General features: G+C 42.3%; 1 protein-coding gene across 1 annotated transcript in view; it reads right to left on the reverse strand.

Annotated features, from left to right (window-relative positions):
- RAD18 (RAD18 E3 ubiquitin protein ligase) overlaps positions 1-17,505 on the reverse strand; it is a 303,633-nt gene that overhangs the window by 160,725 nt on the left and 125,403 nt on the right. The window contains exons 8-9 of the mRNA XM_040407201.1: positions 16,586-16,656; positions 7,586-7,646 (exon numbers count right to left, since the gene is read on the reverse strand). Coding sequence (XP_040263135.1) covers positions 7,586-7,646; positions 16,586-16,656 — 132 coding nt within the window. The remainder of the gene's footprint in view (positions 1-7,585; positions 7,647-16,585; positions 16,657-17,505) is intronic.

Raw genomic sequence — 17,505 nt, forward strand, 5'->3', positions numbered from 1 at the left:
CTGCTCCTATGTACAAGAATATAACTACTATAATACTGCCTCCTATGTACAAGAATATAACTACTATAATACTGCTCAAATGTACAAGAATATTACTACTATAATACTGCCTCCTATGTACAAGAATATAACTACTATAATACTGCCTCCTATGTACAAGAATAAAACTACTATAATACTGCTCATCTGTACAAGAATATAACTACTATAATACTGCTGCTATGTACAAGAATATAACTACTATAATAGTGCTCATCTGTACAAGAATATAACTACTATAATACTGCTGCTATGTACAAGAATATAACTACTATAATAGTGCTCATCTGTACAAGAATATAACAACTATAATACTGCCTCCTATGTACAAGAATATAACTACTATAATACTGCTGCTATGTACAAGAATATAACTACTATAATACTGCTCCTATGTACAAGAATATAACTACTATAATACTGCTCCTATGTACAAGAATATAACTACTATAATACTGCTCCTATATACAAGAATATAACTACTATAATACTGCTCCTATGTACAAGAATATAACTACTATAATACTGCTCCTATATACAAGAATATAAGTACTATAATACTGCTCCTATATACAAGAATATAACTACTATAATACTGCTCCTATATACAAGAATATAACTACTATAATACTGCTCCTATGTACAAGAATATAACTACTATATTACTGCCCCTATGTACAAGAATATAACTACTATAATACTGCTCCTATGTACAAGAATACAACTACTATAATAATGCTCCTATGTACAAGAATATAACTACTATAATACTGCTCCTATGTACAAGAATATAACTACTATAATACTGCTCCTATGTACAAGAATACAACTACTATAATAATGCTCCTATGTACAAGAATATAACTACTATAATACTGCCTCCTATGTACAGGAATATAACTACTATAATACTGCTCCTATGTACAAGAATATAACTACTATATTACTGCTCCTATATACAAGAATATAACTACTATAATACTGCTCCTATATACAAGAATATAACTACTATAATACTGCCTCCTATGTACAAGAATATAACTACTATAATACTGCTCCTATGTACAAGAATATAACTACTATAATACTGCCTCCTATGTACAAGAATATAACTACTATAATACTGCCTCCTATGTACAAGAATATAACTACTATAATACTGCTCCTATGTACAAGAATATAACTACTATAATACTGTTCCTATGTACAAGAATATAACTACTATAATACTGCCTCCTATGTACAAGAATATAACTACTATAATACTGCCTCCTATGTACAAGAATATAACTACTATAATACTGCCTCCTATATACAAGAATATAACTACTATAATACTGCTCCTATGTACAAGAATATAACTACTATAATACTGCTCCTATGTACAAGTATATAACTACTATAATACTGCCCCTATGTACAAGAATATAACTGCTATAATACTGCTCAAATGTACAAGAATAGAACTACTATAATACTGCCTCCTATGTACAAGAATATAACTACTATAATACTGCTCCTATGTACAATATAACTACTATAATACTGCTCCTATGTACAAGAATATAACTACTATAATACTGCTCCTATGTACAAGAATATAACTACTATAATACTGCTCCTATGTACAAGAATATAACTACTATAATACTGCTCCTATGTACAAGAATATAACTACTATAATACTGCTCCCATGTACAAGAATATAACTACTATAATACTGCTCCTATGTACAAGAATATAACTACTATAATACTGCTCAAATGTACAAGAATATTACTACTATAATACTGCCTCCTATGTACAAGAATATAACCACTATAATACTGCTCCTATATACAAGAATATAACTACTATAATACTGCCTCCTATGTACAAGAATATAACTACTATAATACTGCCTCCTATGTACAAGAATATAACTACTATAATACTGCTCCTATGTACAAGAATATAACTACTATAATACTGCTCCTATGTAAGAGAATATAAGTACTATAATACTGCTCCTATGTACAATATAACTACTATAATACTGCTCCTATGTACAAGAATATAACTACTATAATACTGCTCCTATGTACAAGAATATAACTACTATAATACTGCTCCTATGTACAAGATTATAACTACTATAATACTGCTCCCATGTAATATAACTACTATAATACTGGTCCTATGTACAAGAATATAACTACTATAATACTGCCTCCTATGTACAAGAATATAACTACTATAATACTGCTCCTATGTACAAGAATATAACTACTATAATACTGCTCCTATGTACAAGAATATAACTACTATAATACTGCTCCTATGAACAAGAATATAACTAATATAATACTACCTCTTATGTACAAGAATATAACTACTATAATACTGCCTCCTATGTACAAGAATATAACTATAATACTGCTCCTATGAACAAGAATATAACTACTATAATACTGCTCCTATGTACAAGAATATAACTACTATAATACTGCTCCTATGTACAAGAATATAACTACTACAATACTGCCCCTATGTACAAGAATATAACTACTATAATACTGCTCCTATGAACAAGAATATAACTAATATAATACTACCTCTTATGTACAAGAATATAACTACTATAATACTGCTCCCATGTAATATAACTACTATAATACTGCCTCCTATGTACAAGAATATAACTACTATAATACTGCCTCCTATGTACAAGAATATAACTACTATAATACTGCTCCTATGTACAAGAATATAACTACTATAATACTGCTCCTATGTACAAGAATATAACTACTATAATACTGCTCCTATGAACAAGAATATAACTAATATAATACTACCTCTTATGTACAAGAATATAACTACTATAATACTGCCTCCTATGAACAAGAATATAACTACTATAATACTGCTCCCTATGTACAAGAATATAACTACTATAATACTGCTCCCTATGTACAAGAATATAACTACTATAATACTGCTCCTATGTACAAGAATATACCTACTATAATACTGCCTCCTATGTACAAGAATATAACTACTATAATACTGCTCCTATGTACAAGAATATAACTACTACAATACTGCCCCTATGTACAAGAATATAACTACTATAATACTGCTCCTATGTACAAGAATATAACTACTATAATACTGCCTCCTATGTACAGGAATATAACTACTATAATACTGCTCCTATGTACAAGAATATAACTACTATAATACTGCCTCCTATGTACAAGAATATAACTACTATAATACTGCTCCTATGTACAAGAATATAACTGCTATAATACTGCCTCCTATGTACAAGAATATAACTACTATAATACTGCCTCCTATGTACAAGAATATAACTACTATAATACTTCTCCTATGTACAAGAATATAACTACTATAATACTGCTCCTATTTACAAGAATATAACTACTATAATACTGCTCCTATGTACAAGAATACAACTAATATAATACTGCTCCTGATAGACAAGGATGTGGATTGGAGGTGAGAGGAGAATTTTCACTTGTTTTTGATCGTTTGCAGTACAATGTACACAGACACATTTAATACTATTTCTTAGTTTGTACATATATGATAATCTGGCGATATCTTTCACCATTTCTGTCTGTGAGATTCATTCGCCATGACTCCGTTATACTCCTTGTATGCATCCTGTATGATATTGCTCTTGGTGATGGGATCATGTGTTTGCTTTGCTACATGTCCTCTCCAGTCACAGTCCTGATAAGGATTCAGCTTTCATATCTGGAGACCCTCCTATATGTGAAGTGTCCTGTATGAATCCTGACAACAGGAAAGCACTTGTATTCCAGTCTCTACAGATCTCTATGTAAGAAGCTAAGGAGAAAGAGAATGGACTTCATATCACATCAGCGGCCAATTATTTATACCAGCAGACTGCTGCACCATTTCATCAAACCCACTGAATCTAATTAGATTGTTCTGCACAAATATGCTGTCAAAATATTGTTGTCTCCTCATTCATTTTTCAGAAGTTACAATGTATCGGGAGAAGAAATAACTGACACTTCAGTAAAATTCTGTATGTGGATTGGTTTCCCAGACACGGCGGGTAACCAGACAGGTGACGACGGAAGCGGACGTCTGAGAGCCATTGTCTGGATGGCTCCTGCTGCTCTGCGGACATGTCCGTGCGCAATGCCTGCTAATGACAAGACCTGCTCAGCTGCGAGGGAAGGAATTGTGTGCTACAATTAATATGGACTTTATGCAAAATGTTTCTGTGTGACAGATGCAATGTTAAGCCTGACGACAGCTTCCAAGCTAGGGAGAGGAGCACCTAGAGGACTCCACTGGGTGCCACTTTGACAGAACCACACGGGGCGTCTTGATGCAACACGTTGCCGATTCTCAAGTAGAAGTGAATAGACGCTAAGTCACATTACTTCTCAAATGTCATTCCCGGTGCTGCTCTTGTGTTGTCACCTGTGTGTAGAGGAGAGGCTCTGACAACTTCACTATCAGGGGCTGATTATTAATACAGACACAGCAGGATCTGGTGCTCTCCATAAGGGTTTCATGTCCAGGGTGTCAGCACCACAAAGCAGCCATTACTAGTACACATTAGTTTAACAGTGATGACATCTTTGTTTCTTGGATTACCAATATGATTTTTGCTCTATTTTAACAAGACTAATGCAGATTTTTCACACACAATTTTTGCCTTTTAAAAAAAATAATTTTAGGCATTTAGTGTAACAGAAAAAATGTATGATAGATAGATGTAGATATATAAATGTAAGTACATACATCCACTGCCATACAATACACTATTTATCTTCATGATCATCTACCATTAGTTCTGAAATATTACATGTCTATTTAAGGCTAGTCAAGACACAGCAAGTTACCATACTGGGGGGGCCTTTAGGGGGAAGGGTGGGGAAATATTTTTATTTTATTTTTTATTTACAGAGCATTCTGAAAGTCTTCACACCCTCTCACTTTCCTTACAGTTCCCCCATCATTCTGCCCTCAATCCCCCATAATGAGAAAGTGAGAACAGAAGGTGAGAAATCTTTACTAATTTACTGAAAAAAATAAAAATTATTCTCACATGGACATATGTCCCGAGTAAAGGGGCTGAAGACTTAAGTCTTCGGCCCCTTTACTCGGGACATAAGTCTTCAGGCCCTTTACTCGGGACATAAGTCTTCAGGCCCTTTACTCGGGACATACAGTACAGACCAAAAGTTTGGACACACCTTCTCATTTAAAGAGTTTTCTTTATGTTTCATGATTATGAAGGCATCAAAACTATGAATTAACACATGTGGAATTATATACATAACAAACAAGTGTGAAACAACTGAAAATATGTCATATTCTAGGTTCTTCAAAGTAGCCACCTTTTGCTTTGATTACTGCTTTGCACACTCTTGGCATTCTCTTGATGAGCTTCAAGAGGTAGTCCCCTGAAATGGTCTTCCAACAGTCTTGAAGGAGTTCCCAGAGATGCTTAGCACTTGTTGGCCCTTTTGCCTTCACTCTGCGGTCCAGCTCACCCCAAACCATCTCGATTGGGTTCAGGTCCGGTGACTGTGGAGGCCAGGTCATCTGGCGCAGCACCCCATCACTCTCCTTCATGGTCAAATAGCTCTTACTTTCAAAGTTTTCCCAATTTTTCGGCTGACTGACTGACCTTCATTTCTTAAAGTAATGATGGCCACTCGTTTTTCTTTACTTAGCTGCTTTTTCTTGCCATAATACAAATTCTAACAGTCTATTCAGTAGGACTATCAGCTGTGTATCCACCTGACTTCTCCTCAACGCCACTGATGGTCCCAACCCCATTTATAAGGCAAGAAATCCCACTTATTAAACCTGACAGGGCACACCTGTGAAGTGAAAACCATTTCAGGGGACTACCTCCTGAAGCTCATGAAGAGAATGCCAAGAGTGTGCAAAGCAGTAATCAAAGCAAAAGGTGGCTACTTTGAAGAACCTAGAATATGACATATTTTCAGTTGTTTCACACTTGTTTGTTATGTATATAATTCCACATGTGTTAATTCATAGTTTTGATGCCTTCAGTGTGAATCTACAATTTTCATAGTCATGAAAATAAAAAAAACTCTTTGAATGAGAAGGTGTGTCCAAACTTTTGGTCTGTACTGTAGGTCTTCAGCCCCTTTACTCGGGACATAAGTCTTCACCAGTTGCAAATATGTGGTGGGCAGGCCTCAGGTGGATAAAAGGGCTGCAATAGATTAAAGGGTCTGCTTGTCCTCAGTATAGGATCTCAGCTCCATTCATGTGAGCACCAGACCTGACTCATGGACAGGAGCGGCTGTCACGGACGTGCCGAGACATATGTCCTGGCGACAGCGAGTGGCAGGAGATCTGTGAGACTGGCAACACGTGGTTTGATCTGACAGGTTTTCCTTGTGGATCAATTCGTGTCGGTGTTGTTTCTGGTAATGGCCTCACCCTTGCCTCATGTGTTGCTAATGTGGTCAGTTAACCTTCCTTATTTATAGTTGCTTATCCCACAATGCTGTGCGGTTTATAGCTTCTGTGCCTGTGGATTGTTTGTGGTTAGATCTCGGCTGAGTTCCTGGTGCTTCCATAGCCTCTGACGTTAAATCTTTCCTTTCCCTTTTGTATTTTGCTTGGGTTCTGTGTGTTGCCTTTTCCTATTGTTTATATTAGGCCTGAAGTAGACTCTTGTTCGTCCTTCCTTTTGGAGGAACAGGTAGTCTCGTCCATGCCATTAGTACCAGGGTCCTATAGGGCTAGACAGGATAGGTAGGTATTTCTGCGTATGGTAGTCAGTCAGGATTTTGGTTAGGGTTTCACTAGGAGGTGTCCATTTTCCTTCCCTGGCCTGATTCCCCGTTTCCCCCTTCCCTCCTATGCTCAGTGTGGTGTTTCCCTCCCACAGCAAAGCGCGACAGCAGAGCTGTTTTCAGGGGGATAAAAAGCAGCCATGTTTTTTCTATTCTCACTTAATCCATTTAACATAATTAGATGCCATTTTTTAGGACATTTTATTTTACCAAATACGAACTCAAGTCAGCAGTTCAGGTGATAAATGTGACTCAGCAGTGTAGGCAGACCTGCTTCTTCTGCAAACCACCCACTATAAAAGCCTTGGACTTGTATCATATAGTACTAAACGCTCTTTATTCTGCGGAGGACACAGCATCTCCACATTGTCTCAGATGCAACATTTAAAGGGATACTCTACAACTGTAACAAACCCTCCACTGTGAGAACTGTGAGAATTAGTTGTGTAGAGAAAGTGTTACAGTCTACTTGCTGAGCTTCCAGCCCTGTACAGCTGACCTCCTGGCCAGCTGATCGGCGGGGAGCGTCGGTCGGAGACTTTGTTTTCTACTGCTGGAGTTTTTCTCTCGTGTCTGTCTAGGTGACCATGTTCATGGAGGTCAGAGGCTGATGGGTGATGCGCTCTATCAATGTACTCACAGGCCTAAGTGTTATGGAAGGACCCAGGAGACATTGTCTAAGAAAGAATATTATACAAAAAAATCCCCTCACTCACTGTAATCCTGGTGAATCCCGTCTATTTGCTCCTCACTCTGCTCCTTGCTGAATGTCAGGCCCTGTGAGATGGAGAGGAAAAACAGAAGCTATGAAACTCATAAAAAGTTATCTCAGGGAGGAGAAAAAAATGTAACATGGAAGAGCGTATTCTATATATACAGTTGCAAGAAAAAGTATGTGAACCCTTTGGAATGATATGGATTTCTGCACAAATTGGTCAGAAAATGTGATCTGATCTTCATCTAAGTCACAACAATAGACAATCACAGTCTGCCTAAACTAATAACACACAAAGAATTAAATGTTACCATGTTTTTATTGAACACACCATGTAAACATTCACAGTGCAGGTGGAAAAAGTATGTGAACCCCTAGACTAATGACATCTCCAAGAGCTAATTTGAGTGAGGTGTCAGCCAACTGGAGTCCAATCAATGAGATGAGATTGGAGGTGTTGGTTACAGCTGCCCTGCCCTATAAAAAACACACACCAGTTCTGGGTTTGCTTTTCACAAGAAGCATTGCCTGATGTGAATGATGCCTCGCACAAAAGAGCTCTCAGAATACCTACGATTAAGAATTGTAGACTTGCATAAAGCTGGAAAGGGTTATAAAAGTATCTCCAAAAGCCTTGCTGTTCATCAGTCCACGGTAAGACAAAGTGTCTATAAATGGAGAACGTTCAGCACTGCTGCTACTCTTCCTAGGAGTGGCCGTCCTGTAAAGATGACTGCAAGAGCACAGCGCAGACTGCTCAATGAGGTGAAGAAGAATCCTAGAGTGTCAGCTAAAGACTTACAAAAGTCTCTGGCATATGCTAACATCCCAGTTAGCGAATCTACGATACGTAAAACACTAAACAAGAATGGATTTCATGGGAGGATACCACAGAGGAAGCCACTGCTGTCCAAAAAAACCATTGCTGAATGTTTACAGTTTGCACAAGAGCACCTGGATGTTCCACAGCAGTACTGGCAAAATATTCTGTGGACAGATGAAACCAAAGTTGAGTTGTTTGGAAGAAACACACAACACTATGTGTGGAGAAAAAGAGGCACAGCACAGCACATCAACATCAAAACCTTATCCCAACTGTGAGGTATGGTGGTGGGGGCATCATGGTTTGGGGCTGCTTTGCTGCGTCAGGGCCTGGATGGATTGCTATCATCGAAGGAAAAATGAATTCCCAAGTTTATCAAGACATTTTGCAGGAGAACTTAAGGCCATCTGTCCACCAGCTGAAGCTCAACAGAAGATGGGTGTTGTAACAGGACAACGACCCAAAGCATAGAAGTAAATCAACAACAGAATGGCCTAAACGGAAGAAAATACGCCTTCTGGAGTGACCCATTCAGAGTCCTGACCTCAACCTGATTGAGATGCTGTGGCATGACCTCAACAAAGCGATTCACACCAGACATCCCAAGAATATTGCTGAACTGAAACAGTTCTGTAAAGAGGAATGGTCAAGAATTACTCCTGACCGTTGTGCACGTCTGATCTGCAACTACAGGAAACGTTTGGGTGAAGTTATTGCTGCCAAAGGAGGTTCAACCAGTTATTAAATCCAAGGGTTCACATACTTTTTCCACCTGCACTGTGAATGTTTACATGGTGTGTTCAATAAAAACATGGTAACATTTAATTCTTTGTGTGTTATTAGTTTAAGCAGACTGTGATTGTCTATTGTTGTGACTTAGATGAAGATCAGATCACATTTTATGAGCAATCTGTGCAGAAATCCATATCATTGCAAAGAGTTCACATACTTTTTCTTGCAACTGTATATACACACAGACAGTCTGTATTAGGTGTTACTGTAGAGCCGTCTATCGGCACAGTTCCCTTCTTCACTTCATCTTATAGTATCGCCAAAATGTTTTCTGGAAATCCATCCCTACACTCGCCATGTCGTGTGCCCTTCCTCACAGCCAAGCTCTTCAGGTGCATGAACGCCAGAGGAATCCCCTACAACAGGCATGCTCGACCTGCAGCCCTCCAGCTGTTGCAAAACTACAACTCCCATCATGCCATAATAGTTGTAGGCTTTCCAGGCATGCTGGGAGTTGTAGTTTTGCAACAGCTGGAGGGCCGCAGGTTGAGCATCCTTGCCCTACAATGTGCTTGGATGGGTGATTAATCTGCCGTATCTGGTACTGCAGCTATGTTCCATAGAGGTGAATGGGGTTCAGCTGCAATACCACAAATATCCTGCCGACAGCTGTGGAAGAGAGCAGCCATGTTTTTCTAAGCCTGTACAACCCCATTAATGAATCATTTTTCTCTAATAAAGATTAAAATATTATTCTGGTAATCGGCCACATTCAGGATCCGCACAATCCTAGACCAGCAGATATTGAGGAGTACTGGAATTTTCTACCAATCAAAACAGAGCATTCAGAAAGTCTTCAGACTCTTTCAATTTCTCACATTCTGTTCTCTTGCTCCTTGTGATATCAGTTCCCCCATCGTTCTGCCCTCAATCCCCCATAATGAGAAAGTGAGAACAGAATCTTAGAAAGTTTTACAAATTTAATAAAAAAAGGAAAACTAAAATCTTACATTGACATAAGTCTTCGGCCCCTTTACTCGGGACATAAGTCTTCGGCCCCTTTACTCGGGACATAAGTCTTCGGCCCCTTTACTCGGGACATAAGTCTTCGGCCCCTTTACTCGGGACATAAGTCTTCGGCCCCTTTACTCGGGACATAAGTCTTCGGCCCCTTTACTCGGGACATAAGTCTTCGGCCCCTTTACTCGGGACATAAGTCTTCGGCCCCTTTACTCGGGACATAAGTCTTCGGCCCCTTTACTCAGGACATAAATCTTCGGCCCCTTTACTCAGGACATAAGTCTTCGGCCCCTTTACTCGGGACATAAGTCTTCGGCCCCTTTACTCAGGACATAAGTCTTCGGCCCCTTTACTCGGGACATAAGTCTTCGGCCCCTTTACTCGGGACATAAGTCTTCGGCCCCTTTACTCGGGACATAAGTCTTCGGCCCCTTTACTCGGGACATAAGTCTTCGGCCCCTTTACTCGGGACATAAGTCTTCAGCCCCTTTACTCAGGACTTAGTTGAAGACCCTTTGGCAGTGATTGCAGCCCCCAGTCTTCTTGGAGATGATGCCACAAGTTTTACACACCTGGATTTGGGGATTTTTGGCCATTCTCCTCTCAAGCTCTGTCAGAATCCTGTTTCTCACAGTCAGAGTACTTTAGGTGCTTTTTTTCTAAACTCAAGGCAATTTTCAGGTCTTTAATTGAGGAGAGGCTGCAGTGATGGTCGACCTTCTGCAAGTTTCTCCCATCTGCGCACAGAATCTCTGGAGCTCAGCCAGATTGGCCAATGGTTCTTTGTCAACTCTCTTACCAAGACCCTTCTCCCCTGATTACTTAGTTTGGGGGAGGCTAGCTCTAGGAAGAGTCCCGGTTGTTCTTCTTCCATACAGTTATGGAGGCCACTGTGCTCCTGGAAACTTTCAGAGCAGTACTCTGCACAATCCTGTCCCTGAGCTCTACAGGCAGTTCTTTCCTCCTCAAGGCTTGTTTTTTGCGCTGATATTGATTGGCAGCTGTGAGATCTTCTATAGACAGGGCCGTGTTTCCAAATCATGTCCAATGAATTTACTGCAGGTGACTCCAATCAAGGTGGAGAAACATCTCCACAAAAATGGGAAGCCACAGAGCCAAATGTCAAGTGTCATAGCAAAGGGTCTGAATACTTATGTCCAGGAAAAATTCACTTTTTTTTTTCCTTTCTAATAAATTTGCTAACTTTTCTGAAATTCTGTTTTCACCTTATTATTATGGGGTATTGAGTGCATATTGATGGGGAAAACTGGATTTTTTTTACATTTTAGCACAAGGAGCAACATAACAAAATGTGAAAAAAGTGAAAGGGTCTGACTGACATTCTTGCAGTTAAAATGAGTGCATTTTATTTCCACCTCGGCCCAATGAATTCAATACTCCAGAACGTGGGGTTTTGGTAAAAACAACATATTGAGGTTTTCCCTGAGGAGGGATGTGGGGAACATCATCTCTCAGAGCTTTTCATTAAATGTCACTGCCAGTAAGTGCATTGTAGTATCTGATGTCATCCTGACTGGTCTGCTCTATCATAGCTGTTGGTTAATTGACAGCCCAGTAAAGGCCACATCATAGAAACGGAAGCAGCCGTGGATGGGCTCCGGCGATGTGAGTGGGAACTTGCTACTGCGCGGTCGGGCATGGGTTAACTTAGATAAATTTTGCATAGTTTTATTGTGCTGACAGCAAGGACGCTCCCTTCATACTGTCAGCAAACAGAGGAAGAGAAGACAATGCATGTGCTGCAAGACAATAGATCAGCGGCCCCATCAGTGGGTGGATTCTCCAGGGAATAGGAGCGAGTACCTGGCATCAGTCTTTATTGTCAACCTGTATAAAGAGCCAGTGTCGAATCTGAGAAAAAAACCTCTGCGGAAGAATCTAACAACTCCCTCTTAATGTATGCTATTCTATGTAATCCTGCAGGAAACGCGCTTCAGATTACATTAAACAACGCGTTTTTGCTCACCATGGTCACAGTGATAAACCTTTACAAAAGGTTTGCCCATCAAGGACAATCAGCCCCCCTGAGGCATCTGCTCCACTAAAGAGCTGACCTTCAGGGGTCCGGTTATTTGGGGCCCCTAGAGGTGACAAATTCTAGGGGTCTGCACACATTTACCATGTTGTGTTAACGCAGCAGTACATGGTACCTATAAAAATCAGTGTGTGACCAGTATATAGTATATAGTCCTGAGGGACAACAGATGGTTTGCAGCACCAACATGGATGATCGAGGGGATTCCCAGCAGGTTACGCCCCTTTACGACCCCTAAAAGCCCTATTATATAGCACACAGACAGCAGCTGTCCTGAATGGACTATCTGTAGGGTATTTATTAGGTGGCCTTCACCCAATATTCTATGAGGACCATCTCGTGCAACTATGGGAAATGACTTTTTCCAAATTTGGAATTGCTCAAACTACCCAACAATGAGAAAAATTAGTCCTATAGGTGCAGGATGAACTGAATATTACCATAATTAGCCGATGAAAGGATAAATATATGTATAATGAGCAGATTCTGAAGATAATGAATATTTAGGCCCCATTCACATGGCTCAGGGGCCGTCGTGCCCGTATTGTGGACCGTAAACTGCAGTTCTGCAAAACACGGGCATTTGCTGTTTACACTCCGCATTTCGGCGCGGACCCATTGACTTCAATGGGTCCGCGATCTGTAAGACGCAACGAAAGATGGGACACGTCTTATCTTTTGCAGCACAGAGGAACGTAGCCGAAAGCCAAGGGTAACACACAGAAGCCCTTCCATGTCATTCCGGGTTCGTGCCTCAGCACCGCAAAAAAGACAGAACATGTCCTATCTTTCACCGCACCTCGCAGGTCACGGAACCATTGAACTCAATGGCTCCGCGATGCGGAGTGCACATGGCCGATGCCCAGGTATGACTAACCTTTGTTTTGTTGTCCGCAACAAGGGTATGGTGGTCCCTCGGTCTTGTGAATGAGGCCTTAAGGGAAAATTAAACCAGAAATGAATGGCACAAGTAAACAGGAGAGCTACAATCCGTTTGATCTAAGAGGCTCCTGTCGCAGCCAGTTGTCTTACAGTCTGGCAAAAGACAGTGAGGAGAAGGAGGGGAGACATGGCTGAGCGCTTAATACTGCTTAGTTCCAACCGCAAAAAGAAACAAACTAGGATCAAAGAAACGCTGAATACTTTTTTTGTGCATTTTCCATGTTTACTGTTCCATTAAAGGGAATCCGTCACCAGTTCTGTCGTGTCCTTACGAAGGGCCTGATATTCATGAGCTCCTGGCTTTTCCCGCCCACCTGCTGTTGTTTTGGGGAAAAAACTGTCAATCAGAGACAGGTGGGCGGAGAGAGCCGTGAGCTCATGAATATGGGGAATCGGCAGGCGCAGAAGCGGTTAGAACCTAGGAACATAAAACTGGTGAAAGGTTCCCTTTAATAACCCAACACTATATGAATCTGTATGGGCAAATATGTCAGAATTCAGAATATTTAAGAAAGCTGCACCTGCCTCCACCTCCAAAAGCCAAACTGAAGGAATCTATATATACAGGTATAAAGAAGGACGTATATATGTGTGTATGTATGTTCTGCGATCACTCACAAACGCAACCATCGATTTCAATGAAACTCGGTATACACATCCCTTGCTACGTGGAAAGATATCTTGTGGGGTCTCAGAGATATTCCCAAAAAATGACCTCCATTAGCCAATACAAGTCTGCAAGTCTTTCTCTTCATATCCCAACTGCCATACACACGGTCACCTGTCCCTTATCAGCCAATAGAAGCTCGCAGGCCCTTAGTTTCCACATACACACAGTTTTACTCCAGGTTTCCATAACAACCCAGCCATTTTTCTTCACTGCTGTAGGTCAGCTTTAGGCTAGGGCTACACGACGACAATAAGTCGCACGACACATAGGGCACAACTACACTGCTACACGTGTCGCGCAACATTAATGTCGCACCAATGTCGAGCGACAATATTATTATTAACAGTGACCTCCACAGCAGGTGCCCCTTTAATAGATGGATTTTTTGCAACTGTCGTGTCTCAGTCGCAGCATGTCACATGTCGCAGTGCAACACCATAGACTACCATTATAAATATTGTTGAGACAAAAAGTTGCACGACATATGCCCTCGTGTAGCTCTAGGATTAAAGGGGCAGGGCAATGTGGAGGTCACTGTTAAGGGGGCAGACCGCTGTGGAGTTCACTTAAATGGGCTGGCACTGTGGAGGTCACTGTTAAGGGGGCAGGGGCCACTATTAAAGGGGCACCTGCTGTGGAGGTCACTGTTAAGGGGGCAGGGGCCACTATTAAAGGGGCACCTGCTGTGGAGGTCACTGTTAAGGGGGCAGGGGCCACTATTAAAGGGGCACCTGCTGTCGAGGTCACCTTGAAGGCAGCAGGGTACTGGGAGGTCACCGTTAAGGCAGCGGGGTACTGTGAGGTCACCGTTAAGGCAGCGGGGTACTGTAAGGTCACCGTTAAGGCAGCAGGGTACTGTAAGGTCACCGTTAAGGCAGCAGGGTACTGTAAGGTCACCGTTAAGGCAGCAGGGTACTGTGAGGTCACCGTTAAGGCAGCAGGGTACTGTGAGGTCACCGTTAAGGCAGCAGGGTACTGTGAGGTCACCGTTAAGGCAGCAGGGTACTGTAAGGTCACCGTTAAGGCAGCAGGGTACTGTGAGGTCACCGTTAAGGCAGCAGGGTACTGTGAGGTCACCGTTAAGGCAGCAGGGTACTGTGAGGTCACCGTTAAGGCAGCAGGGTACTGTGAGGTCACCGTTAAGGCAGCAGGGTACTGTGAGGTCACCGTTAAGGCAGCAGGGTACTGTGAGGTCACCGTTAAGGCAGCAGGGTACTGTGAGGTCACCGTTAAGGCAGCAGGGTACTGTGAGGTCACCGTTAAGGCAGCAGGGTACTGTGAGGTCACCGTTAAGGCAGCAGGGTACTGTGAGGTCACCGTTAAGGCAGCAGGGTACTGTGAGGTCACCGTTAAGGCAGCGGGGTACTGTCAGGTCACCGTTAAGGCAGCAGGGTACTGTGAGGTCACCGTTAAGGCAGCAGGGTACTGTGAGGTCACCGTTAAGGCAGCGGGGTACTGTCAGGTCACCGTTAAGGCAGCGGGGTACTGTGAGGTCACCGTTAAGGCAGCAGGGTACTGTGAGGTCACCGTTAAGGCAGCAGGGTACTGTGAGGTCACCGTTAAGGCAGCAGGGTACTGTGAGGTCACCGTTAAGGCAGCAGGGTACTGTGAGGTCACCGTTAAGGCAGCAGGGTACTGTGAGGTCACCGTTAAGGCAGCAGGGTACTGTGAGGTCACCGTTAAGGCAGCAGGGTACTGTGAGGTCACCGTTAAGGCAGCAGGGTACTGTGAGGTCACCTTTAAGGCAGCAGGGTACTGTGAGGTCACCGTTAAGGCAGCAGGGTACTGTGAGGTCACCGTTAATGCAGCAGGGTACTGTGAGGTCACCGTTAAGGCAGCAGGGTACTGTGAGGTCACAGTTAAGGCAGCAGGGTACTGTCGAGGTCACCGTTAAGGCAGCAGGGCACTGTGAGGTCATCGTTAAGGCAGCAGGGCACTGTGAGGCCACCGTTAAGGCAGCGGGGTACTGTGAGGTCACCGTTAAGGCAGCAGGGTACTGTGAGGTCACCGTTAAGGCAGCATGGTACTGTGAGGTCACCGTTAAGGCAGCAGGGTACTGTGAGGTCACCGTTAAGGCAGCAGGGTACTGTGAGGTCACCGTTAAGGCAGCAGGGTACTGTGAGCTCACCGTTAAGGCAGCAGGGTACTGTGAGCTCACCGTTAAGGCAGCAGGGTACTGTGAGGTCACCGTTAAGGCAGCAGGGTACTGTGAGGTCACCGTTAAGGCAGCAGGGTACTGTGAGGTCACCGTTAAGGCAGCAGGGTACTGTGAGGTCACCGTTAAGGCAGCAGGGTACTGTGAGGTCACCGTTAAGGCAGCAGGGTACTGTGAGGTCACCGTTAAGGCCGCAGGGTACTGTGAGGTCACCGTTAAGGCAGCAGGGTACTGTGAGGTCACCGTTAAGGCAGCAGGGTACTGTGAGGTCACCGTTAAGGCAGCAGGGTACTGTGAGGTCACCGTTAAGGCAGCAGGGTACTGTGGGGCTGCTGTGGAAGTCCCATTTTAAAGTGGCGGGGCACTGTGGGGAGGGTCAGTGTTAAGGGGTGGGGGATTGTGGAGTTCACTGTTAAAGGGGCGGGGTGCTGTAGGTGTCACTGTTATGGGGGATACTGTTGATATCTTTTAACAACACACAGAAACATTAAATGAAATAGATGAAATATACGCGTGCGAAGCCGGATCCTTCTGTTAGTGTTTCTATATTATATGGTCAATGTCTGAGGAATAGCAGATACAGCCGCCATCTCTTATACTCACACTTATTTTCTTTGCCTCCAGAGAGGAGCGAATCTTCTCATTTTTCTCAATTTCACAAACTATTTCTTCAACTATTAAGACAAATAAAACAGGTTAGCAAAATCACAGAGAGTTATTAAAAAGCAAATGAACAGTGTACATAAGCAGCGCATCCAACAATATACGCCCCCAGAGTCTAACAGTGAGCGCTTGCACAGTACCTGCACGTGAGGTGTCTACTATGTGTAATCATGGGCTCGTTATACCATTAATTAACGAAAACTGGGACACGGAAACAGCTCTACTCTGGTGCACACGTCACTGCAGGGCTCTGCATTGTTTCCACAGGAAATTAATACGTTATTCTATCTTGAAGAGAATGTCCCAGGAAAATCCACAAAATGTGTCGTCCCCTTCTGTCGAGTAAAGCTGGGTGGCAACCCTCATGGGAACTCTAAGGGGGGCGATTTGGATTTGGCTGTCACCCAACTTTCTCATAAACTAAGGATATTTTTTTCCATTTTAGGATATACTCTTTGATCTGGAAATAAACTTTCTGGCCAGGAATGGAGACTCCAGCTTTCTCCTGTCTTTTGAACCTGCAGAATAAAAGACTTTGGCTGCAGATCATATACCGCAGTGTCCTGGGCATCACGCATCCCACAAACCAAGCTGAATCCCATTATCCCAAATGGAAAACATCTGCAAAGCTGACTTGTTGGCCCAGTCTGGTGAAACAGACAGGAATTCTCCTAAATTATTTACAAGCATTTTCTACCAGAGAACGCAAGCAACATGCTGAAGCGACACAGGGTTTTTAGAAGAAAAAGACAAAAAAATAACATTATCATCAATATGGTGTGGGCCACTGACCCTACGCAAAAAAGTATAAATGGAGCCAATTTCTGCGGCACCTGCTCACAGCTTCATGACAGACGGAT

This window comes from Bufo bufo, chromosome 9 (genome assembly GCF_905171765.1).
Source record: "Bufo bufo chromosome 9, aBufBuf1.1, whole genome shotgun sequence".
Taxonomy (NCBI): domain Eukaryota; kingdom Metazoa; phylum Chordata; class Amphibia; order Anura; family Bufonidae; genus Bufo; species Bufo bufo.